The sequence below is a fragment of the Erinaceus europaeus genome, chromosome 7 (assembly GCF_950295315.1).
Source record: "Erinaceus europaeus chromosome 7, mEriEur2.1, whole genome shotgun sequence".
Lineage (NCBI taxonomy): Eukaryota > Metazoa > Chordata > Mammalia > Eulipotyphla > Erinaceidae > Erinaceus > Erinaceus europaeus.
The window spans coordinates 27,925,493-27,950,615 of record NC_080168.1 but is presented as its reverse complement, the minus strand read 5'-3'; the positions used below and the strand labels follow the sequence as shown (position 1 = coordinate 27,950,615).

General features: G+C 42.5%; 1 protein-coding gene across 4 annotated transcripts in view; it reads left to right on the top strand.

Annotated features, from left to right (window-relative positions):
• The first annotated feature begins 12,617 nt into the window (after positions 1-12,617).
• ADAM23 (ADAM metallopeptidase domain 23) overlaps positions 12,618-25,123 on the top strand; it is a 215,902-nt gene continuing 203,396 nt past the window's right edge. For 2 of the 4 annotated variants that reach the window (XM_060194042.1, XM_060194043.1), the window contains exons 1-2: positions 12,618-13,227; positions 14,401-14,618. In XM_060194042.1, coding sequence (XP_060050025.1) covers positions 13,014-13,227; positions 14,401-14,618 — 432 coding nt within the window. In that variant the 5' untranslated portion in view covers positions 12,618-13,013. The remainder of the gene's footprint in view (positions 13,228-14,400; positions 14,619-25,123) is intronic. The other 2 variants (XM_060194041.1, XM_007520191.3) reach the window with 1 other exon arrangement.

The following is a 25,123-nucleotide window of genomic DNA, read 5'->3' as shown; positions in this document are numbered from 1 at the left end:
AAAAAAGTTGGTTCAGAACAATGAAAAGAAAAGCACATACTGTTTTTCTGAGTATGTATGCATTATTAGCATTTTTAAATGAATAAATAAATATTAATAAATTAACCATTAGCTGAACTTTTTCATAGTGATCATTTCTTATCATTTTAGATAAGTTTTTTTTTAAGATCTGCACATTAAAAATTTTAAAAAACTAGGTCTAGAAAACAGTAATAGCTTCTGTTTACTAGTTGATATTTCTGGGAGTAAACTCTGAGATGGACTTATATGTATTAGATTTTTTTGTAGAGATTGAAGTTGGGATCAGAAGATCCCGCAGAAGAGTGTGGAAGGAAAGGAGCAGAGGGAGAGAGGAGTTGGTCTAAGACCTGTTCTGGCACATCTCAGAGGGAGTTCTGGAGTGAAAAATGGCTCGTCAGAATTGCACTGCACTAGGGCAGTTAGGGCTGCCAGGTAAAATACAGGATCCACAATAAAACTTGTATTGCATTTCACATTTTGAATGAGACATACTGTATTAAAATTTAGACATTGATTATACAAACCCCAAATTTAACTAGACTTCGTATTTCTATTTGCTACATTCAGCAACCTAAGACAGAAAGGTCAGACCTTCATTTTCCTGTTTGCATAACCATTATGCCATCTCCCTGTGCTCATCAGTTTCTGTTTGGATACCTTCATTGTTTTGTTGGGATTTTCAGATGAAATTATTCTATTCAAGGGAGAATAACTTCTATGGTTTGTTTCCCATACTGGAGTTGGAGGAGTGGTGTGTGTTTGTGTGTGTGTGCACGTGTGTGTTATTACCATCTATAATTTGAATAGTGGTCTATGTGTGCAGTCATGTTCAAAGGTAGGATGTATTGTTATTTAGTATATAAATATTTTAGATTACATTTTCCAAAACTTGCTGACAATTAAATTCTTGTATTAGTTTTTTTTTTTTTTTTTTTGGCCGTGTTATATAATCTCAGAAAATGTTTATAGTTCACCTAAATATTTTTTTTTCATGGAAAAAATTGAACATGTTTCTTCAAAACATGGTGTTACTGTATGCAACTCTTTCCTGAGATAATTTATCAGAATAGCAAATAGAAAGTCTTAAAACTGGACTCTGGAGAATCCTAGAACTTATCTTTTCCTTTCATATGTGTGATGATCAGTCTTTATCATTCTATCCTTTTTCTAAGATGTGTCTGTATCTATCACCTGAATAATCTAATCTCATGATAATCTAACGAATGTAATAAAATTACTTTGACTTTAGCTTATATGTGCAATATTATAAATGATAAAAGGTGTGTGAATGCATGCTATATGATCTAGGAGTTATCTGAACATTAGCTCTTCCTTTTGACATAATAAAACAGCAGAAGAAATACAATACATGCTGTGGTCCATAACATGACACAGTGGATATAGCAGTGGACTCTTAAGGATGAGGTCCTGAGTTCAATCCCCAGCTCCACATGTACCAGAGTGATGTCTACCCCCCACCTCTCTCCTATCTTTCTCATGAATAAGTAAATAAAATCTTTAAAGAAAAAGAAAAAGAAAATCTGGGACTTAGCGTTGTTGTTGTTGGATAAGACAGAGAGAAATGGAGAGAGGAGAAGACAGAGGGGGTAGAGAAAGATAGACACCTGAAGATCTGCTTCACCTCCTGTGAAGCGACTCCCCTGCAGGTGGGGAGCCAGGGTGGGGTGGAGTGGGGGGGGTGAGAGGATGGGAGGGGGGGTGGGGCGTGGGCTTCAACTGGGATCCTTATGCTGGTCCTTGTGCTTTGTGCCACATGTGCTTAACCCACTGTGCTATCACCTGATTCCCCTAGTTGTCACTTTCTTAGTTCACTCACTAAAGCATAATCAGCTCTAGCTCCATCCATTTGATCCCACAGGACATATTTGATCCCAAAGGATACAACGTCATATATTTTAATCACTGAGTAGTACTCCATTTAATACATGTCCTGTAACTTTATCCCGTCATCTGTGGATGGACATTATTTAGGCTACTGCTACTCCTTGGCAATTATGAGCAAAGTAGCTACGATTTCAGGGGTGCACACTCCCCTTGGATTAGTGTTTTCATGTCCTTAGGATCTATGTCCAGGACTTGCATTGCAGGATCATACGCTATTTTCATTTTTATTTGTCTAAGGACTCCCCATACTGTTTCCCATAGGGATGAACCATTTTGCATTCCCACAAAGGTTAACTTTTTATAAGAACAGAACAGAACAGCACAGAACTAGAATTCAGGCTCAGAACTGGAACGAGATCCAGTTCAAATGTCTAATAGCTGTGTGACCCTGGGAACACCTTTTCTCAGTGTATTTTGCCCTGACCACACATTCAATCAATCTAGAGAATTTTACAAACATTGGATGTCGGATCCCACCCTTGAAGAGTCTAAATACTCAGTTATTTACAAGGTTTCCTTGTGACTTGGATATGCAGCCAGGATTGAGGACCATAGCAAAAGTTTGGGAACCTTTCTAATAAACACATAAAGATGTTCAGTATCACCGATAGCCAGAGAAATGCAAATACACACCACAATAAGCTGTCCCCTCACACATATCAGGATGGGTGCTATCCAAAACACCAGGAAAAAATAATATTGGAGAGGACACATTTATATACTATTGGTGGGAAAGTACATTGGTATAGCTATGATTTTTCCATCATGTGTGGGGAAAATCTTTTTTAAAGTGCCATGTGATCAATACTTAATAAAAATCACTAAGTCAAAAAGTGTATGGACTTCTATGTTTACTGCAACATTGTCTCTGATAGTCAGGAACTGAAAACAAATGCCCTTTGACTAGTGAATGCATAAGAAAAGATGTGTAGAGCAGCAATGGTAGGGACTGCTCCACTCTCTGAATGGAGGCTGAGCTACTCGAGGTAGACTGGCCCTGAAATGAGTGCAGCCTAGAATGTTCTTAGCTGTGACCAAGGACTGCAAACTCAGATTGACAGGGACTCAGAGGTCACAGAGGCTCCTGTGCTAAATATGAATAGATATGAGCCCTGGGTCGGATTGATGGGGTAAACAGTTAATGGTATTTATATACTTTCCTCATGCTTGGGAGCTACTCTTTGCCCCAATGCAGTTTTCTAGCCCTATTCTCAACTCTGACACTATTTTCCCAGACTATATATATGTATTGTCTTCAGGGTTATTGCTGGGACATGGTGCCTGCACTATGAATCCACTGCTCCTGGGGAATATTTTCCCCATTTTGTTGCCCTTGTTGTTGTACTTATTGTAGTTGTTATTGTTATTGTTTTCATAGCTGTTGTTATTGGATAAAACAAAAAGAAATCGAGAGAGGAGGAGAAGACAGGAGAGAAAGATATACACCTGAAGACCTGCTTCAGGGATTGCAAAGCAACCACCTGCAGTTGGGGAACTGGGGCCTCTAACCTGGATCCTGATGCCAGCCATTGTGCTTTGCACCAAGTGTGCTTAACTTGCTGCTTTACCGTCCAGCCCTCCCCCAGACAGTATTTTTAGTCTACTTTCATGTTAGCTATCAGGCTCAGGTAAAAATTACTAATGTCATGGGCCCTTTGGAATATACATAAAATAGACTTTTGGAACCAGGTGGTGGCACACCTGGTTAAGCACACACATTACAGGAGCCATGTTCAAGCCCCTGGTCCCCACCTGCAGGGGGAAAGCTTCACAAGTGGTGAAGCAGGCCTGCAGTCCTCTCTCTCTCTCTTTCTCTCTCTCTCTGTCTTTCTCTCTCTTTCTCCCTCTCTCTAGCTCCCTCTCCCCTCTTGATTTCTCTGTCTTTATTCAATAATAAATAAATAAAGAAAAAATATTTTAAAAATATACTTCCTAGCTTCTTCCCACCCAAAGACCCCTAATTTCATCTTCTCTATTTCTACATTTGGGTTCCTGTTTATTAAACAGTTTAATAACAGTTTGTTCTGCTTTATATCTTCCTGTCCTTCAGGCACCAAGTTGCAGATGCTACTATGATTCCATCCTGACTTCCCTGAGCAGATGACCTCACTAATGTGTCCTAAAGCCTCATCTTCCCAGAGCCTTACCCCACTATGGAAAGATAGAAACAGGCTGGGGGTATAGACTGAACAGCCAATATCCATGTCCAGCAAAATTCCTCATAAGGAATTTTGGTCCATATTCCCAAAGGGATAAAGAATAGGGAAACTTCCAGTGGGGGTAGGGGGAGAGGATATGGAACTCTGGTATTGGGAACTATGTGGCCATTCCCCCCTACCCCCTCAATTTTTGGGGTAGGATAGAGAGAAGTTGAGAGGGGAGGGGAAGATAGGGAGAAAGAAAGATAGATACCTTCAGACTTGCTTTTCTACTTGTGAAGGGGCCTCCCTGCAGGTGGGGAGATAAGATGGTGGCTCAGAACCAGGATCCCTTCAACCAGTCAATGTCCATGTTCAGCAGGGAAGCCATTACAGAAGCCAGACCTTTCACCTTCTGCAACACACAACGACCCTGGGTCCATACTCCCAGAGGGATAGAGAATGGGAAAGCTATCAGGGGATGGGATGGGATATGGAGATCGGGTGGTGGTAATTGTGTGGAACTGTACCCCTCTCATCCTATGGTTTTGTTAATGTCTCCTTTTTTAAATAAATAAAAAAAAAAAAGAACCAGGATCCTTGTGTGGGTCCTTACTATGGGACTAGTACTATGCATTTAACCCAGTGTGAGGGGGAGGAGGAGGGAGAAAGAGAGAGAGAAATAAAGACACCTGCAGACCTGTTTCACCACTTGTGAAGCTTTCCCCTTGCAAGTGGGGACCAGGGGTTTGAACCCAGGTCCTTACTCACTGTGATTAACCAGGTGTGCCACCACCCCACTCCTAAATGCACATTATTATTAAATCTGATACTACAAAGGACTTAGTTAATGCTGTTATACAAATAACAGGGGTTATCATTAGGACATGAATTCGGTTGCTGGAGTTACACATTTTTTCAGATAAAATTCACTTGTTAACTCGAAACATATTAAAGTATCCTCCCTTCCCAATTAATATGTGGTAATTCACTTTTTCAGAAACTCCTAGTGGTGCTCTGTAAGCCAGTCTGTGCTTAATAATTATGTGTTGATTCCATGTTTACTTTAAGTAAATGCAATTCTTTCAATTTCTGCAGAGCACATAACTTCACCACGAATCACCATGACATGCTTGTTTATGTCTTTTTGCCACAGTTTGTAAATATACTAAACTTTGGGATAAACAAGCCTGATGTTTGTGTAGTGGAGACAAATGTGCTGTTTTTCAAATGTCTTCTTCTTCTTCTTCTTCTTTTTTTTTTTTTTTTTTTTTACTGGAGCACTGCTCAGCTCTGGCTTAAGGTGGTTCAGGGGACTGAACCTGGGACTTTGAAGCCTCAGGCATGAGAGTCTCTTTGCATAGCCATATGCTATCTACCCCTGCTTTCAAATGTCTTCTATCCTGTCAGAAATTCCTGTAACCCTTGCTAAAGGTTAAACGTAGCCTGAGACAGCAGGTGTGTGGCTCAGTGTCTGGACAGGGTGCTTGCTATCCTGTTAGTCAGGATTAAGTTTGAGGAGCACAGGCAGATCACAGATGGTGGCAGACTCTGGGAAGGGCTGTCACTGTGTATGTTACTTTATTCTCTGTCCTGTCACAGCTGTAGCATCCATTCAGCATATCTCTGCTCACCAGAAAATATAGTTTGGCAAGACAAAAGAAAGGTCTGGAATCTTTTCAGCATCTGTCTTTCTTTCTTCTCCTTCTCCTTCTCCTTCTCCTTCTCCTGCCCCTGCCCCTCCTTCTCCTTCTCCTCCTCCTCCTCCTCCTCCTCCTCCTCCTCCTCCTCCTCCTCCTCCTCCTTTTGGCAAATGATTTCTGACATTTCCCTCCATTGTCTAAGTCTGGGGATTAGTTCTCATGTAGGCAGGCAGGCAGGCTTCTTTCCTTAGGAATCCTTTCAAGTGATGCCTGTCTACTAAGCATTTAGCAACTACTTATTGACTAGAGAGATACAGTTCTGTTGCTCATTTTTATTGATTTAATAATGATCAGCAAGGTGGTAAGATAAGAGGGGTACAATTCTACACAATTCCCACCACCAGAGTTCCACATCCCATCCCCTCCACTGGAAGTTTTCCTATTCTTTATCCCCCTGGGACTATGGACCCAGGAGCAAGGAAGAGCTAGCTCTTTAGGAATTAGCAGTGTAAGTACTGTTGCAAAGGCAGTTTTCATTTTTATGTTCTGCCCACAGTATAGGAAATAGTGTTGTTGTTGAAACATTTGCAACTTAGTTATAACTTTAAGTTTACACACACAAACACATTTTAATAGGAATTAAAAATAGTAGCTTGGAAACCTAGGATTTGAAGGTTGTATTTTTTTTTTAAAGATTTATTTGATTGATTGAATCTGAGAGATTCAAAGTAGACAGAAACAAGGAGAGGAAGAAGCCAGAGCACAGTCTGGTACATGTGGTATGGTGCTGAGTGTTCAACCAGGAACCTCAGGCATAAAGCCCAACACTCTACTAGCTGAGCCATTTTTCCAGTTGTTAGTTGCATTTAAAAAATATTTTTAAAAGTACTTTATAAGATACAGCTATATGTAAATAGCATAGTAGAACATAAATTATAGTGAGGTCTTGTGTGATACAGCAAATCCTAACAATGGGATTTTCAAAATTAACCCAGTTGCCAAGTAACTTGGTTATAGTGTTAACTATCTATTGCCTTCTTAAACCCTAGGATAGCAGGAATCTTCCCCTTTCTCTGTAAAGCCCATATTTCTCCCAGCCTAAGGACCTCTAAAGTGGGGCTCATTTTCCTGCAATCTTCTTTCAATTCATACCAACTGATACTGCATCTGCTGATCCCAACGTAATCAGTGCAACCAGTACCACCTTGGCATGTCTCACTTCAGACTGTGTCCAGAGATGTCAGGCATGGAATGTGAACCCTCCAGCTTCACTACTCTGGTGAGACCTTCCCTAGCTTGTAGGACTCCTTAATTCCAGTTTGGGTGGTATACCTCTTAATAAACCTCAAAACCATGAGACAGCCCCCATGAGATAGGGCATATCTCTAAGTTAGGGGAAAACATATATCTTAAAGGAAAGGTGCACAGTAGTTTACAGGGAGTCAATAAATGCAGCAAGCAAGAAGAAAGACCTAAAAAAGACACCATAGAATACCTAATCAAATAGTTTCTATTTAGACCTAGTTACCCTCCTCACTTACTTCCTATTACACTTCTCTCAATCCCTCCCAAACTAACCTTGTCAGACAAAGTAAGGACTACAAAAACTGAATAAGGACAAGAGACTGGCATACTTTAATGATGGCTCTTTAGCCACTACCAGGCCACCCCATCACCCAGGACCCTAGTCAGGGAGTCCTGGGATTCCCACACAGACATGATAGGCCTAGACCTCTAACAGATCCCTCTCTCCACTGTCACTGGTAATCTCCATCAGGAACAACATAATGGACCCCTTTGTGGGCCCCTATAGGACATTGCCCTCAATGTGGATCAACAATGGTAGAGAATGTTCCATCCTCTGAAGGGATACTGGATAACATACTCTACCTATCACCCAAGGGAGATGGGTCCTGAAATTAGTGCATCCTGGGATGTTCCTAGCCATGACTACAGAATGCAGGCTCACACCTACAGGGATGCAGAGATTACATAGGCTCTTGTGCTGGATATGGGCCCCAGATCAAATCGATGGGGCATATAGTTAACCATGTTTATATTCTTTTCCCATATTTGGGAGCTACTCTTGTCCCTTATTCAGCTTTCTAGTCCTTTTTTCAAGTATGACACCATCTCCCCAGGCAATAACCTGGATCCACCTGCATACAAGATGTCAGGCTCAGGCAAAAACTAGTAAAGTCATGGGCCCCTTGGAATATAACTAAAATAGACCTACTAGCTTTTTCCAAAACAGAGACCCCAAATCTTTATCTGCAATATTCTTGCATTTAAGTACATGATTAGTCAACAATTTATTCTGCTTTATATCTTAACGCTTTTTCAGTCACCAGGTTCCAGAAACTACCATGACGCCAACCTGACTTTGCTGGGCAGACAACCCCACTAATGTGTCCTGGAGCCTTGCCTCCCTAGAGCTCTGCCTCACTAGAGAAAAAGAGAGACAGGCTGGGAGTACAGATTGATGTGCCAATGCCCATGTTCAGCAGGGAAGCAATTACAGAAGCCAGACCTTCCACCTTTTGTACCCCATAATGATCCTGGGTCCATATTCTCAGAAGGATAAAGAATAGGAAAGCTTTCAAGGGGATTGGGGAATGGGATAGGGGGTTCTGGTGGTGGGAACTGTGTGGAACTGTACTCCTCTTATCCTATGGTCTTGTCAGTCTTTCCATTTTATTAAAAAAAGATAGGGAGAAAGGAAGAAAGAAAGAAAGAAAGAAAGAAAGAAAGAAAGAAAGAAAGAAGGGAGGAAAGAAGGGAGGAAAGAAAGAAAGGAAGCTCCGGTAGCAGAATTTGTAACAATTGCTCTGATGTAACTGCCCTTGAACCAGAGCTGACCTTTGGCTATTGTTTGTGTAGTTGTTTATCTCCTCTAGCCTACCCTTCTGTATCAGTACTTTCTACCAGTTGGCTGCTCACCTTCGTTGACCTTTCTACTTTCCTTCCTTCCTCTCTCTCGTTTTTTTTTTTTTTTTTGGGGGGGGAGGGTTGAATGAATTTTCTATGCTATTGACTTTGTGACTCTGATTTGCTCTACTTTTTCTGCATGCCTTTGTTCTCCAAGGCCCTACTTTTTCTGTTCCTTTTATCCATTTTCCCCCAGCATCTCAGCTCTGTTGCAGCAGATACCTCTCAAATCTAACGTTCCTACCCTTATCATTTACTTGATCTATTCTAGACTCAATTTCCTTTTTGCATTTCAAATGGGTCAAGTTCTGTCACCTGCAACAAGAAGTGTCAAAAGAGGATTTTCTCATTAGACCAACTGAACCATTTTTTTTTTTCTGTGAACATAGCCACCCTTCTATACACTGCTTTGTGTTGAGAGGCCCAAACGGGTACATTAAATTAAGAATATGTAGCCCACAATCTCCTGAATGAAGAACACAGGGCTAAAAAACAGCTCTCTCAGTATCTGAGCTTCCATTCTGAGGAAGTGAAAACCACAGGGTCATTTTAATTGAAGGTACAGTTTCAATACAGAAAGAAAATGTCACAACATTTTGTTACTAGCAGATCCCAGAAAGGTGGGAGGGGCTGATGAGTGGAGACAGGCCATCCTGCCATCCTGCCAGGTCCTCTGTGAGCAGGAGTTACACAGCAGGGTAGCTGGCTCCCACTACTTATAAAGTGTTTAGAAGGCAGGTTCAGTTCAAAAAGATGCCCTGGAGAGGCAAAACAGGAGCTTATGTTGGAAGTTCTAAGCTCAGGCCCTTATCTAAATATTCAGACTCTGAGTGTGAGATTGGGTATCATACTAGGAAATTCATAAGGAAGCTACTGAAATAGTTGTTTTTCTCATCACATACTTCAGCAAGTGTTTACTTGGTAAGAATATCATTTTGCTTGGTGTAATTTCCTTCCCATGTTCTTTCTGGCCACTTGCTTTCCCTTAACTACAGCAATTTCCCAAGTCTAAAATCTTGATTCGGTCATCTGAATTGTCCCCTGATACCCTTGGACATCAGACCTAACCCAGAATTCAAATGTCTGGTATATTCCTTTCTTCATAGAGCAGGCTGCTGAATCCTTGCCTCAGCATTCAGTTATCAAATGTTGACTCCATTCCCAGGACAGCAAGTCCTTGACTAATGATCTTTCATTCAATATCATTTAGTTATAATGATGAGGGGGAAGAAACCATGAACAAAGCAATGTTATTGCTTTTGCTATATGTAATTTTGTTCTAAGCAGCTGCTTCTAAGGACATATCAGCAGCACTAAGTGATGACTTAATGTACTCTACTAGACTCTGGAATTCAAGGAAGACCAAGTCATAGCCTAGCTTTCAGTGTGTTTTGACAGGGGACTGCACAAGCATGAATATAAAACAAAGCAGTAGGAGGCTATTAATAAAGTTACTAAATATTATGAGAGCAGAAAAGAGAATACTTAGAATGCAAGTCTAGCAATACAAATTCCAAATTACCTAATGAGACTACTATATAACCTAATGAAATCAATCATGTAGACAGTATTTGATTTTGTCTTTAACTTCCCCTTAAATATGAAGTTTAAGGACTGTATTTTCAGTAAAAAATTTTTTGAGTGATTTATTCCTTCTCTCACTATCTTGTTTACTGATATATAACCTTGTCCCCAGCAATATCTGTAAATCTAAACTTTTATAAATAAGTGCAGTTTTTTGATTATAATACAGTATATTTCTTTATAATGATTCATACTCCTTGTTAGAAATTGAACTGAATCTTTATTCTGTTCCCCAAGTTCATGGAATGGGAGTTTATAACTGGTGGGTATTTGGTAAGTTCAAACTGACTCATAGCTTTTTTATTGGAGTAGGGTTTAAGAAATTGTCATTCAGGGAGTTGGGTAGTAGCGCAGCAGGTTCAGCGCCCATTGTGCAAAGCGCAAGGACTGCTGTAAGGATCCCGGTTTGAGCCCCCCGGCTCCCCACCTGCAGGCGGAGTCGCTTCACAAGCAGTGAAGCAGGTCTGCAGGTGTCTATCTCTCCCCCTTTCTGTCTTCCCCTCCTCTCTCCATTTCTCTCTGTCCTATCCAACAATGACAACAATAATAATAACTACAACAATAAAAAACACAACAAAGGCAACAAAAGGGAATAATAAAAAAATTAAATAAAAAAATTGTCATTCAATTCCAAGTGATGGCTTTCAAATAACTTTGAATCTTTCAACTATGCGTATTCCATTTTTCTCCAGTCTCATTCATTGTGTACCTCCTTTCTTCTCAAGTCCATGTCCAGGATGTGGGTTGTATCAAATATTAATTAGGGGAAACATAATCAGGACATGCTTGTCCAAAGACATCCTGAAGAAAACTAACCCAAGAGTAGGAAAGACAGGGAGATGGGAGCGTTCGCCAGATGCCCCAATGCGGCTTTTACTGCATGCACCATCCACTGTTTATTCTTTCATGACACTTTTTTTTTTTTTGAAAGCCTTCTCTGTATCACAAACACCATGCATGGTTCTAGGGGTATGCTATTTACCAAAGGGGAAGACTTATTATTTCCCTCCTTTTGGGAGCTATCAGTTGCAAGTTTACTCGAATAAAGATGTTATAATAAATATCCTAACACTGATATAAGGGAGAAGAACTAATCTGAGGGTTTAACACCCTCACAGCTATATGATCTTGGGGCTTTGTCTGTCTTTAGTTCTCTTCCTTCTTTGTTCCATGGGGGCGAGGGAGGGGTTGGTCCAAAAGATGGTTAATAACAGCCATTCCCTGCTATGGTGCTGTAGATGACATACTTTTTTTTATATATATAATTGTGCAATCCTCTTAAAGTAGATGTTATTCTCTCCATTGTGTATACAAATAACGAAGTAAGACAACATTATCATTACTCGCCCTATCATTTGGAGGTGAATAAACGAATGCATACATTATGGAAGTTTGAGGGCAGAAATATGCCACAGGCCTTGTGATTTAAAAATCATCAGATTTGGTGACTGGTACTCCTTTGAAGCCAGACATTCTGGGTCTACTATTTATTTAACAGCAGCGTGGTAAGAAATCTGCCCTTTTTCTCTGAAGAAGACAGGACTGGATCTCAAAATCTGAAATCCGCCCTCCCATATTTGGAGGGCCCACCTACCCGCTTGCTAGACAAGCGGTGTATTTCCCAAGAGGGCTGTCATACACTCGGTTTCTAATCTTCCTATTTCTTTTCTGCCAGATTTCCTAAATACTTCCTGGCTAGGTCTGGCCCTACTTTCTGAATTTAAAGCAAACGTCTAGTGGCTTCCTCTAATGTCCGCAAAGACCCCTGGCACAGGCAGGGGGCCGGAGGTTGGAGAGGGGAGGCTCGGCTGCTCCCAGCGACGGGGATTCCTGCGCGCGAGCTGCGCGCTGCGGGGGCCCGGGGCGTCTGCGCGCTCCAGCCGGCGCCGCGCAACCGCGCCTTCGGGTCCCACTTCCACCCTCCCCCGCTGCGGACGAGCTGAATGGGGAGCTGCACTATTTTTACCTCGCCGGCTGCAACCCCATACATTTATCTGCAGGCAAAAAAAACCAAAATAATGAATCGAGAAGGAAATGTTTGTCCTTAGTTTTTCCCGAGAAGGAAAACGAGGGTTGAAATAGGAGGGAGTGCGTGAGGAAGTGCTGGTGAAGACAAGGTCATTTTTTTCTATGGCTGACTTTTTCTCCACACAGTCCTTATCCCTTGGCCTGGAGGCCCCTCACATTCCTCCCCCCAACCCCCCACTCTGAGTCTTCGCTTCTAGGTCCCTGAAAGCCGCTGCCGCTCTCCTCCCCCACCCCTGGAGGTGTCAGCGTCACCTCTGCTGCCGCCTGGGATGCTGCATCACTCTGCCGGGCTTTTCTCCCCCTCCCAACGCGCCGGGTAAAGCATGCGCAGTACGTCCTGTGCCAGGCACCAGCATCAGCACCAGCATCAGCACCAGCATCAGCATCAGGACCCCGAGCTGTGCCCGCGCGCCCTCTCGGGGTCGGGTCGCAAGCCCGCGCCGCGCGCCCCCGCCGTCCGCGCCCCCGCGTCTCAGCCTCAGCAGCCCCCGCAGTGGCTGGAGCGGCCGCGCCCGCCGCAGGGAGGGAGGAGCTGCTGGGGAGGCTCCAAGTTGGCGGAGCGACTAGGACCCCCAGACTCTGAGCTGTCGCCCCGGAAGGGGCTGAGAGGCTTAGCTGGGGAGCGGCGCCGCCCAGCCGGAGTCCTGCACCCCATCCCCTGCCAGCCGCTGCACCATGCGTGCAGGGTAGCTGTGAGCGGCTCCTCCTGCAGCGCAGCCCAGCGCTCTCGCCGGCCACACGGAGCGGCGCCTAGGAGCTATGAGCCATGAAGCCGCCCGGCAGCAGCTCTCGGCGGCTGCCCCTGGCGGGCTGCAGCGTTCCCCGAGTCTCCGGCGGCCACCGCTGCGGCCCCACGGTCCCCCCGCCTGCCAGCTTCCCGGCCCGCGCTGCGCCCTGCTGGCTGCTCCTCGTCCTCCTCCTGCTGCCTCCACTCGCCGCCTCGTTCCGACCCCGCGCCTGGGGGGCTGCTGCGCCCAGCGGTGGGTATGGCCCCGGTGCCCTTTGCGTTGCTTTGCCCAGGGGGGCCCTGCGGAGAAGATGAAAAGAAAGAAAGAAAGAAAACAAAACCCACAAAAACCCAAAACGAAGGACACCCGGGTCCGTGCGCTCCGGACACATCCCGGGCTTGGCCTTTCCGTAGCTCCCCATCCTCCCTCTCCACCTCTCTCATTCCCAAGCCCTCTCACTCATTCCGGTTCACTTTTTAAACTCTATTTGTGTTGCACTCACTAAAAAGCAGATTCAATTATTAGCAGTTCCACCGGGATGGATTCAGGGGGTGCTGGGCATGTGTGTGTGTTTGGGGGGGGGGGTCACTCAGTGATCCCTGCAACTTGGCTGAAGGGAAACTGACGGATGGGAAATGCAGCGAGTGAGGGAGCAAGTTGCTTCTTGGGTGGTGGAGCCTGAGACTGAATGGGGGAAGCTGTAAGGATAATGGTTTATTTCCTCAGTTTTCTTGTCTTGTCACTGTAGCGGGAATTAAGGTGAAGGAGGGATAGTCCAGAATTCTAAACTGTTGTTTTGCTACCCCCCGAAATGTATGCGTTTTAATGAACAATTCAGATAATATAAGCTTCAGTTCATGAAAAAGCAGAAAACTGGCCTTAGCGAGAAGATAAAAAAGTTTTGGAAAGCTGCCATCCTCTGCATCCTTCAATGGCAAAGGAGTTTTGCTCACCTCAAAGTTAAAGTAAAAGGAAGAATTAATTAACATGCCTTGTCCATGAATTCACCACTCAGGTGTTTTTTAAAAAGGAGCATTTTTAAGTTCTTTGATGGGATACTGTTAGTCAGAGTACCCTGGAACTTCTGTTTACTCAGAGGGTCAGAACCTCCTCTATGTCCATTTAGTGACTCCTCCTTCAAATTCATTCTGGACTCCCGAAAAACAAACTTACAGAGAGAAGTGATTACATAGGGGTGTCGATATAAAACAGATATTAAATACACACTATATTGCATGTCTTACTTGTTAAACTATTCAGGCCATTTACTCATTGCAATAACTTGTTTTTATATGTCTCTAGTTTCTTCTTGCTTATAGATAGAAAACTTTGTTTTTGCAGTTAGTGAAAAAATGCATTTTACTACTTATGTATTTCTAGGTTATATATGCATGTGTTTGTGTACATTTTTGCCCCCCCCTCCAGCTCCGCATTGGAATGAAACTGCAGAAAAAAATGTGATAGTCTTGGCAAATGAAGACAATACATTGCAACAGAATAGCAGCACTAATAGCAGCTACAGCAATGCAATGCAGGAAGAAATCACTCAGCCTTCAAGACTGATATATTACATCAACCAAGACTCAGAAAGCCCTTACCATGTTCTTGACACAAAGGCAAGATACCAGCAAAAACATAACAAGGTAGGCAGGAGGTTGGGTATGTAAACGTAACTGCCATGAGGAGCTTTTCTTTGCTTTGAATTTGTCCCAGGATCTTATTTCAAAAATCCAACACAGCCTTTTATTAGGAAGTCAATTAGTATTATGATGGGGAGATTAGAAGGGACTTAACTGGGATCTACTGAGAGGAGGTTGCTGTTTGTTTCTCTGAATCTAAATTGAATTAGAATTTTCTTGTGTCCTTGTAAGTTTAATACCTTATAAGGTGGTAAATGTGGAACCAGTCAGATATATTAGACACTGAACAGAAAAGTGAATGCTTATGGTCCTGACTTGTCTGTGAGGCTTTATGTAAGGGTGCAGTATTCTGCCTCCCATGATGAAAACAACTCTAGTTGGTACACTGACTTCTCTAAGAGATTTTTTGACTATACGATCTACATCAGTATTTCATTTACAACCTGAGTGTTCAAGTTTAAACAACCTCTTTATTTTATTGAGTTGTAAGAAAATTACTCTTTTCAGTTGCATTTTCATTAGTAAGCAGTTTCATATTTTAATGGATTGTGGTGAATATATACAAACTCTATATGATAAAGAGATCAGTTTTGATCAGTATAACCTTTCAAGACATCATCTGCATTCAGAGTGGGCAGTTACTTTGCTCTTAGGCTGGTCCAGAAAATGCCACTGATTTTTACAAAGATGAAGGTACTTAAAACCCAAAAAGCTTAAGGTATCTCCTCCCATCCCTGCTTTGTGTTATTTATTAGAGTTAAAAACTATTTTGGACTTCAGTCAGATTTAAATAGTGGTTTCTCAGTGTCTCTGATCTTTATCAGAAACAGCCAACTGAATATTTATGTTGAATACTTTGCTTCAAACTGTACCAGTTCAGTTGTGAGGTGCAGCGACTGTTTTTAAACTTGAAACTCATCAGTGATTTACACCTTAGTTTTACTGAGTTTTCCAAGGTACAGGTAAGTGGTAACCATTTCACCTCCATTTTATACATGGGGAGTCAGAAATTCAAAACTTTGAAGTGACATTGTCAGGGTTCTAAAGAAACTGATGAAAAACCCTAGCTATCTAGATGTTTAATTTTTCATAAATCTGATCTCTGAAGAAATGCTGCCTTCATACTGAGTGTGATTGGAGAAGTTATTGTGGCGTGACTGTGACCCACCTCGGCTGAGATGAATGAGGTTCTGTGCTCACAGTCCTTTTCCCATCTGTTCCTCTGTAGCTTAGAAGGCTGACTTCTGGATCCTGTCTTATATTTGTCTCATTGATAGACAGAGTGGGTGGTGTCTTTAAGAAAGAAAAATCCAAGGTCCTTTTTGATAAATGTCTGGTTAATGACAAGAACTCTAGTGTGGGGAGTCGGGCTGTAGCGCAGTGGGTTAAGCGCAGGTGGCGCAAAGCACAAGGACCGGCATAAGGATCCCGGCTTGAACCCTGGCTCCCCACCTGCAGGGGAGTCGCTTCACAGGCGGTGAAGCAGGTCTGCAGGTGTCTATCTTTCTCTCCCCCTCTCTGTCTTCCCCTCCTCTCTCCGTTTCTCTCTGTCTTATCCAACAACGACGACAACAACAATAACTACAACAATAAAACAACAAGGGCAACAAAAGGGAATAAATAAATAAAATAAAAAATATAAAAAAAATTTTAATAAAAAAAAAAAAGAACTCTAGTGTGTTTGCATAGAATGCTGAAGGAAGAGAAAATCAGATACCTCACCACACTGCAGAATCACTCTAAAGAATGCTTAAACCTTGGTGAAGCAGGGCTGCAGGTGTCTTTGTGTTTCTTTCCCTCTCTATCTTCTGTTCTCCTCTCAACTTCTCTCAGTCCCTGTGCAATAATAAATAAATAAAAAAGGAAAAAAGAATGCTTAAACTTTCCTTAGCTGAGATTTGCAAGAAATCAGTGGAGATTCTCAATATAGAGAATTCCAGTACTGGGAGTCTATGACTAATACCTGTCTTATAGTTTAAACTCAGGTGTTTTTTTTTTGTCTGGTGGGACATATTTGACTATGACATGGATGAATTAAGTTGATATATGATATTAAGTTTTGTTAAAGCCTTCACCCACCACTCATGTAAAAGAATAATTTCTCATTATGCCTATTTTCTGTTGGATTGATTCCGCCTCTTTACAGCTACCCCCCCATCCTGCCATGGTGGGTGGGCAACTTCTATTTTCATAAAAATATTGACCCAGAAATCACATTTGAAAGAATTTTCTTCTTTCTTTAAAGATTTCATTTATTTATTACATAGAGGATAGAGTTTCACCTAAGATAGAGAGAATGAGAGAGAGAGAGAGAGAGAGAGAGAGAGAGAGAGGCCAGAGTATCACTGTAGTGCTGGAGACTGAATAGGAAACCTTAGGTATATAAATCCAGTGTTCTACCAGCTGGATCATCTCCCCAGAAGATTTTATTATTTGTTTAGTTTAACTAATATATACTGGAAATTAATTTTTCTTTTTTGCCTCCAGTCACTGGGGCTCAGCACTGACACTACGAATCCACCACTTCTGGCGATCCCCCCTAATAAAATTTAGGAAATAGAGAAATTGAGGGAGAGGGGGAGACAGAGAGGGAAGGAGAGGAAGAGAGACATCTGTAGACTTGCTTCACCACTTGTGAAGGGTTCCCTCTTTGGGTGGGCTTGAACCCAGGTCCTGGCACGTATCCTTGCACTTAGTACTATGTGTGCTTAACCTTGCAGCACTGCCCAGACCCTGAAGTTTCTTTCTTTTTTAGATAAACTTTATTTTAAAAATATTTTATTTATTGGATAGAGACAGAAAGAAATCTAGAGGGAAGAGGAAGATAAAGAGGAAAAGAGAGATACTTGTGGCCCTGCTTCACTGCTTATGAGACTCCCCCCCTTCCACCTACAGACAGAGACCTGGACTTGAATCCACGTCCTTGCACACTGTTAACGTACATTCTGAGTGCACCACCGAGAGGCCTCCTTATTGTACATTTCTTGAGTATAAAGAGGGATGCTTAAGATTCAGCGATAAGACATTAAGGTGATAAGGATTTAAAAACAGACAAAAAGCGTGACCTGTCTTCTAGGAGACAGAGCACAAGACAAGCAGGATTCTAAAAAGTGTTCCCCTATGGCAGAGTGTTCTTTTTATATGGTGGGATTCCTGAAAATTCCCTTTATGCTCTCTGATTTCCTTCTTGCTTTTTTTTTTTTCTTAAATATCTCTTGAATTAGTTGACAAAAGGTGACTTGTCTGCTCTCTGCTGTATCCTAAGTTGACTTGTGTAAGTCTCCCTCCTATTCTAGGATGACTTGTCTAAGTGACAGGAAAGACTTATCAGTTTAGCTGCTTTATAGATAATTCTGTAAGAGGGAAACGGTAGCATTTCACTGTTTTTGATTTTGTGAAAAGTTTTGATTTGGGGCCGGGTGATGGCGCACCTGGTTGAGCTAATGTACTACAGTGCATGAGGACCTGGGTTCAAGCCCCCGGTTCCCACCTGTAGGGGCAAAGCATTGTGAGTGGTAAAGCAGGTCTGCAGGTGTGTCTCTGTCTTTCTCCTTCTTTATCTCCCCCTTCTTCTCGATTTCTGGATGTCTCTATCCAATTAATAAATCAAGATAATAAAAAAAAGAAAAAAGCCATAAAAAGGTTTTGATTTTTATATCTATTATTGCCTTTCCCCCACCATCCCTGATTTCACAGTACTCGAGAACATTTTAATGTATGCTTTTGGAAGTGCTGAATCACTGTGCCACTCACATGGATCCCTGCATGGGGGCAGAGGTGGAGGGGAGGTTTCCAGATAGAGGTTGTAAGGCACAGCTCCAAATACATGTCTTTGGACATTTCACAAATAGTCAGTGTTAACCAGGCTTTATTACTTTGCAGCTGTGGATGCTCAAATGTTCACTAACTCCTAAAAATGTGTGTGTTTAAAAGCACGCTGTGCAAAGCATTTCTGTATATATCAGTTTTTCGGAATCTCGATATTTTATTTGTTGTAGTTTGTTAGGGTTTTTTTTTTTTTTTTTAAATCTCAGGGCTATTGTTGAACATACTGTCCAGTTGTGCTATTTTTGAATAAAAATGGGGACATTTAGTAGCTATGGCAGATAGTCCAGAGGTGGCACAATGGATAAAGCCTTAGACTCTCAAGCATGAAGTCCTGAGTTTGATCCCCAGAGGCACATGTACCGGAATGATGACTGGTCCTCTTTTCTCTCCTCCTATCTCTCTCATTAGTATTGGGTTGCTGGAAAAGCGTGAGGTATTTTCCTATGTTCTTCTTTTCTTTTCTTTTCTTTTCTTTTCTTTTCTTTTCTTTTCCCTTTTCTCTTCTCTCCTCTTCTTTTCCTTTTTCTTTTTTCTTTCTTTTTTTTGCCTTCAGGGTTATCGCTGGGGCTCAGTGTCAACACTACAAATCCACTGCTCCTGGAGGTTATTTTTCCCATTTTGTTGCCTTTGTTGTTACCCTTGTTGTGTTTGTTATTATTGTTATTGCTGTTATAGGTGTTGTTGTTGTTGGATAGGACAGAGAGAAATTGAGAGAGTAGGGGAAGACAGAGAGGGGGAGAGAAAGATAGATACCTTCAGACCTGCTTCACCTCTTGTGAAACGACCCCCCTGCAAGTGGGGAACTGGGGGCTCGAACCAGGATCCTTACGCTGGTTCTTATGCGGGTCCTTGCACGGGTCCTTGCGCTTTGCGCCATGTGTGCTTGACCCGCTGCGCTACTGCCCAGCCCCTCTTTCTTTTCTTTTTATAACCAGATCACTAATCAGCTCCGGTTTATAGCTAAGGGGGTGGGGGGAGGATTGGGCCTTGGACCTTGGACCTGGGAGCCTCAGGCATGAGAATCTTTTTGCATAACTATTATGCCTTCTACCCTCATCTCCTTAACTTTTTCTATGCAAAAATGTGTCACAACTTTTCTGGCAACCCAATAAATAAATACAGTCTTTAAAAAAAAAATTAGTAATTGGCACTGGGTGGTGGTGCACCTAGTTGAGCACACATGTTATGATATGCAAGTACCTGACTTTGAGTCCCCAGTCCCCACCTGCAGGGGGAAAGCTTTGTGAGTGGTGAAGCAGTGTTGCAGGTGTCTCTCTTTCTCTCTCCCTCTCTGTCTCCCTCTACCTTCTCGATTTCTGGCTGTCTTTATCCGATAAATAAAGATTAAAAAATAGTAATTATGGCAGTATAGTACGTTTAAACTGAGATGGTCTGTGAACACTCAGTGAGTACGATAATCCCATATATATGTATATTATGTTCTTTGTTTATTGATACAAATTCAAGTTTCTGTGTAGGCAGCTAGATTTTTCTGGTGGCTTAGAAAGGTTTTTTTTTTTTCTTTCTGACTAGAGAGCAAGTCATTTTACTATCATTTATAAGTATTAGAGTTGGCAATGAAAGAAAAAAATTAATTTTTCTTTGTTATCAAGACTTGTCTTCTTAACAAGCAGAAATGACTCCCCCCCCCCCCCCCGCCCCCAGCAGAACTTTGCTGGAGCTTCATACCTGTGCAGTGTTACCATTCCTGGCAAACTCTTTTCTGTTTAAAAGACTCTTTTCAAATTAAAACAGTTTATCAGTTTTATGTCTCTTTTTTTCCAGAGAGAGGGTGAGAGACAGAGAGTCAGTAAGAGGAGAGATACCACAGCACCCCTCCGCCACTCATACAGAACCTGCTTTGCATGGTGTTCTCACACGGTGCCTGGGGACTCAAACTGGGCCTTCCTGCCTAGCAGGTGTGTGCCCCACCTCCATGCCCCTCCTCCTGGCCCTCTGAGATTTGTGGAGTGTTCAACACAAGTATTTTTATTATCCAATCACGAAATATTTTATGAACTATACATTTCGAAAGAGAAATTTTTTTTAAAAGTCAGACATTTAAAAAGAGAAATTTAGCTTTATTCATTCACTCATTCTGAGATAATCCTCTGACATATTTTGTTAAGAAAGTTATGGACCTTTTCCTGAAAATTTCTTTTAGTCACAAATTGCTTGTCCTGTGTCATACTTTTTGTGGAATCTTTGTTTTATTAATTTCTTTTTTATGCAGTGCTAGAGGTCAAACTCAAGGTCTCATGCGTGCACTCTACCACTCAGTCTCCGTCATTGCCCAGTTTTAAAAATATTACATGAGAGAGAACGAGTGAGTGAGAGTGCTGGATGATGGTGCACCCAGTTAAGCTCACATAGTACTAAGCACAAGGACTCGAACAAGGGTCTGGGTTCAAGCCTCTAGCTCCTCACCTGCGGGGGGGTGGGGGGGAGCTTTGCAAATAGTGAAGCAGGTCTGTAGGTGTCTGTCTTTCTCTGTCCTTCTCTCTCTCCTTCCCTCTTAATTTATCTCAATTTCTCTTTGTCCCATCCAATAAAATGGAAAAATGGCCACCTGGAACGGTGAATTAAAAAAAAAAAAAAAGAGTGAGAGGAGAGGCGAGAGGAGAAAAGCAGTATTGTACCACCACCCATGATATTTTAGCTTACTCTGTCTTTGCTGCTCTCGTGGTAGCAGGAAAGAAGCCAGGATTTCATGCACACAAGGCAGGTACTCACTGAGTCACCTCCCACACACCAGTGTCCTTTTTCTCTTCTCTTACAGTTAGGGAGAGATAGAAGAGATATACTCTGCATGGGACAGAGTCTGGGGTAAGGACAGAAGTCATCTCTTACGACTATGTTGGCCCGTGGATAGGTTGGTCTGTTGTTACTGTTCTTGTGCCCAATGATCCTGGGTTGAAGTGATGAGTTTAAGTGGATTTAGCTAATAGTAATTAGTATTACTTTCTATTTTACTTTAGCACAAAGCTAGTTGTATTTCTCCACCAGCCAGTGGCTAGTGACTTTGCTGTTCTTCATGTGTGACAGTTGAGAGAGACACAGGGTTCTCTCTCTGATTGGACAGAGGCAACTGTTAGATTATATGATAATGTAAACATTTGTATTTACCCTGGTAGGTTTCCTGAGAGTTTCCTGAACAGTTAGCAAGCTGTAGTGTAACAGATGATAGAGGTTACAGCCTCCCCCCACCCCAGGCCCACCCCCACCTCCACACACTGCACACTACTATGGAGGAAGCTTTGGTTCTGTGGTGTATTTTTCCCTCTTTCCTTCTGTCTTTGTTTTATCTGAAAAAGTTAGCCCAGCATAGTAGAACCCTGGTGATGATACCCCCCACCTCAATACACACACACACACACACACACACACACACACACCCCTGAACAAACACCGCCCCCACTATATAGAATTGAGTCTTTTAGTTTCTTTTTTTTTTAAATTCTTTTTTTAAATTTTCTTTACTTATTTACTGGGTAGAATCAGTCAGAAATTGAGAGGGAAGGTGGTGATAGAGAGAGTGAGAAACAGAGAGACACCTGCAGCCCTGCTCCACCACTCGTAAAGCTTCCCCCCTGCAGGTGGGGCCTGGGGGCTCGCACCCAGGTCCATGCGCATTGTAACACATGTGCTTTCAAACAGGTGCGCCGCCACCCGGCCCGGAGTCTTTTTTAGTCTCATATGTAGTGTCAGGCATATAGGCAGGAGGCTGTAAGTTGATACCTGCTGAATGAAATGATGATTGAACATTTCTGTTTAGAAACAGTGCAGTCCTTTCTGTGAAACTTCATATTATTATCAAACTGTTATTCAAAAGAACCTCACGTTACTATTAAACAGTTTTTGACACTATGACAGACCAGTGGGAGAAATAATTTTGGGTTTGAGTGTTTAATGCTGTTTAAGCCGTGCCGTGTGCTTATGTGACCTACAATAGGGACAATACCGGTTATTTACAATTCTTAGATGATCCCTGTCACTGTCACCCACCATTGATGTGGTTATCAAGCAGCTAACCATGTGGGAGTTTTGTCACTGATACAACTTTTCACTGGTGAAACAAGGCTTCTATAAGATGTCAACTCTGGCATGTAGATTATTTGAGCTCAAGGGAATTAAAACCATTGATTTAAGAGAAACTTTTGCTTCTCCCTTAAGTATCTAGACTAATACATTATAAGAGGTATTGGCAAAAATAATTTTTAAAAAATATTTTATTTATTTATTAATGAAAGGGATAGGAGGAGAGAGAGAAAGAACCAGACATCATTCTGGTACATGTGCTGCTGGGATCAAACTCGGGACCTTATAGCTTGAGAATTCGACACTTTATCCATTGCACCACCTCCCAGACCACTAAAAATAATTTTCTATGACTCATCTGTATGGCAGGACAAACATCTAATTAGCAAAGTACCTGTTTTTATTATCCAGTGAATTAACCTCCCCTTTGAAGCCTTAAGCTCCTTTTTTTTAGCTTAGGGTGACATTTATTTATTTAATTAAATTAATTAATTAATTAAATTGTTTTTGCTTTGTTTTTGTCTTTTGTCACCAGTGTTATCACTGGGTCTTGGTGCCGGCATTACGAACTGCTCCTGGCAGACAGCTCTTCCATTTTTTTTTTTCTGATAGGACAGAGAGAAATTGAGAGAGGAGGGGGAGACAGAGAGTGAGAGAGTAAGACACCTGCAGACATGCTTCTGTGCTTGTGAAGGGACCCTCCTGCAGGTGGGAAGCCGAGGCTTGAACCGGGATCCTTACGCTGGTCCTTGTGCTTAGTATTATGTGCGCTTAACTGGGCATGCCACAGCCCGGCCTCCTCAGGGTGACATTTATACCTCATTTTACCTTTTTGTCTTTGAATCTCTCATTACATGGCATTCCCGTGGATAAAACTTGAAATTGATTTTCTTCTGTTAATCAGTTTTATGCCTGTTTATTATACTAACCAAAAGAAACTGAAAGGGTTACAAAAAAAAATCCTCCCCAGTATTTTACCTGTTATGCTCCATTCAGCCAACCCATATATTTTTTAAGTATTTAAATTTTTTTTCCCTTTTATTGTCCTTGTTTTTATTGTTTGTTGTTGTTATTGCTGTCGTTGTTGTTTGATAGGACAAAGAAAAATAGAGAGGGGGGAAGACAGAAGCGGGGAGAGAAAGACAGACACCTGCAGACCTGCTTCACTGCCTGTGAAGCGACACTCCTGCAGACGGGGACCCGGGGGCTTGAACCGTGATCCTATGCCATTTCGCGCCATGTGCGCTTAACCCGCTGTGCTACTGCCCGGTCCCTCAGCCAACTCTTATTGAAGACCTGCTTTGAGTTTGGTACTTTGCTAGACCCCAGGGCAGGTGATGAAGAGTGACTCAGTCTCTACACGTTGAACTGGTCCTGAAGAGCAATTGCAAGATGGTTTTGGAAGGAGGAAAAATGGCAGAAGGTGGTTTTGAGGAGGTGGTGTAGAGGACTCTGCTCACGGAATCAGCAGGCAGAGGCTCTGGTCTGCAGGGAGGCGGTAAGGTCTTTGCTGTGGCCAGTGTGATAAGGAGAAACCCAAGTAGGGCAAATTTAAAAGAGCCTGCCATTAATGTTGCAGGTATAGTCAGTTAGAAACAAAATACAACACAACACCCTGGGCTAGAGAAATAGATTACCAGGTAAGGCATGTGTCTTGTCATGTGAGTGGTCTGGGCTCAGCCCCAACTCCACATGAGAAGTGCTGTGGCATTTGAGGAAGCTCTGGTGCTGTGATGGTGATGCCACTCCTCCTCTTTCTGTCTCTCTGAGTGAAAAAGCATCAGGAGCGGTGGAATCACATATTGGTGAAGATTCTCGTTCCTCAGAATCAAAACCAATCAACCCCCTTGGCTTCTCCATAAACCCAATGATGTGTTTGTAAATGTGTAGCAGTGGAGATTTATAAATAGTATCTTCAGAAAGGTTAAAGAAGTTAGGGGGCTGGCCAGTGGCGCACCTGCTTGAGCACTGTGCAAGGACCTGGGTTCAGGCTGGTGGTCCCCACCTGCATGGGCAAAGCTTCACAAGTGGTTATAGAGGGCTATAGACCTCTCTGTCTCTCTCTCTCTTTCTCCCTCCCTCCCTATTTTCCCCTTCCTCTCAATTTCTGGCTGTCTCTATTCAATGAATAAAGACAAAAAAATAATAAAAGAAGTAGTTAGTAGTAGAAAGAGGCAGGATCTGAACCCAAATCTTTTTTTCTTGAAGGAGAAGGAGGAGGAGAAACAAAGCACTGCTCCACCGCCTGTCTATCGATGACGGAGTTCCACTTGCTTTGTCTTTTTCCTCCTGTAGTGCCAGAATGGAACTCAGGGCCAGAGACGTGTAAGACTCCTGCTCCTTCACTGTGTTATCTCCCTGGACCCCTGACTCCAGGTCTGTTCCCTTGCAGAAGCTGCACTGGATAGAAAATAGAGTGTGGGTGGTGCAAAGCACAAGGACCAGCATAAGGATCCTGGTTAGAGCTCCTGGCTCCCCACCTGCAGGGGAGTCGCTTCACAGGCAGTGAAGCAGGTCTGCAGGTGTCTATCTTTCTCTCCCCCTCTCTGTCTTCCCCTCCTCTCTCCATTTCTCACTGTCCTATCCAACAGCGATGACATCAATAACAACAACAATACTAACTACAACAATAAAACAAGGGC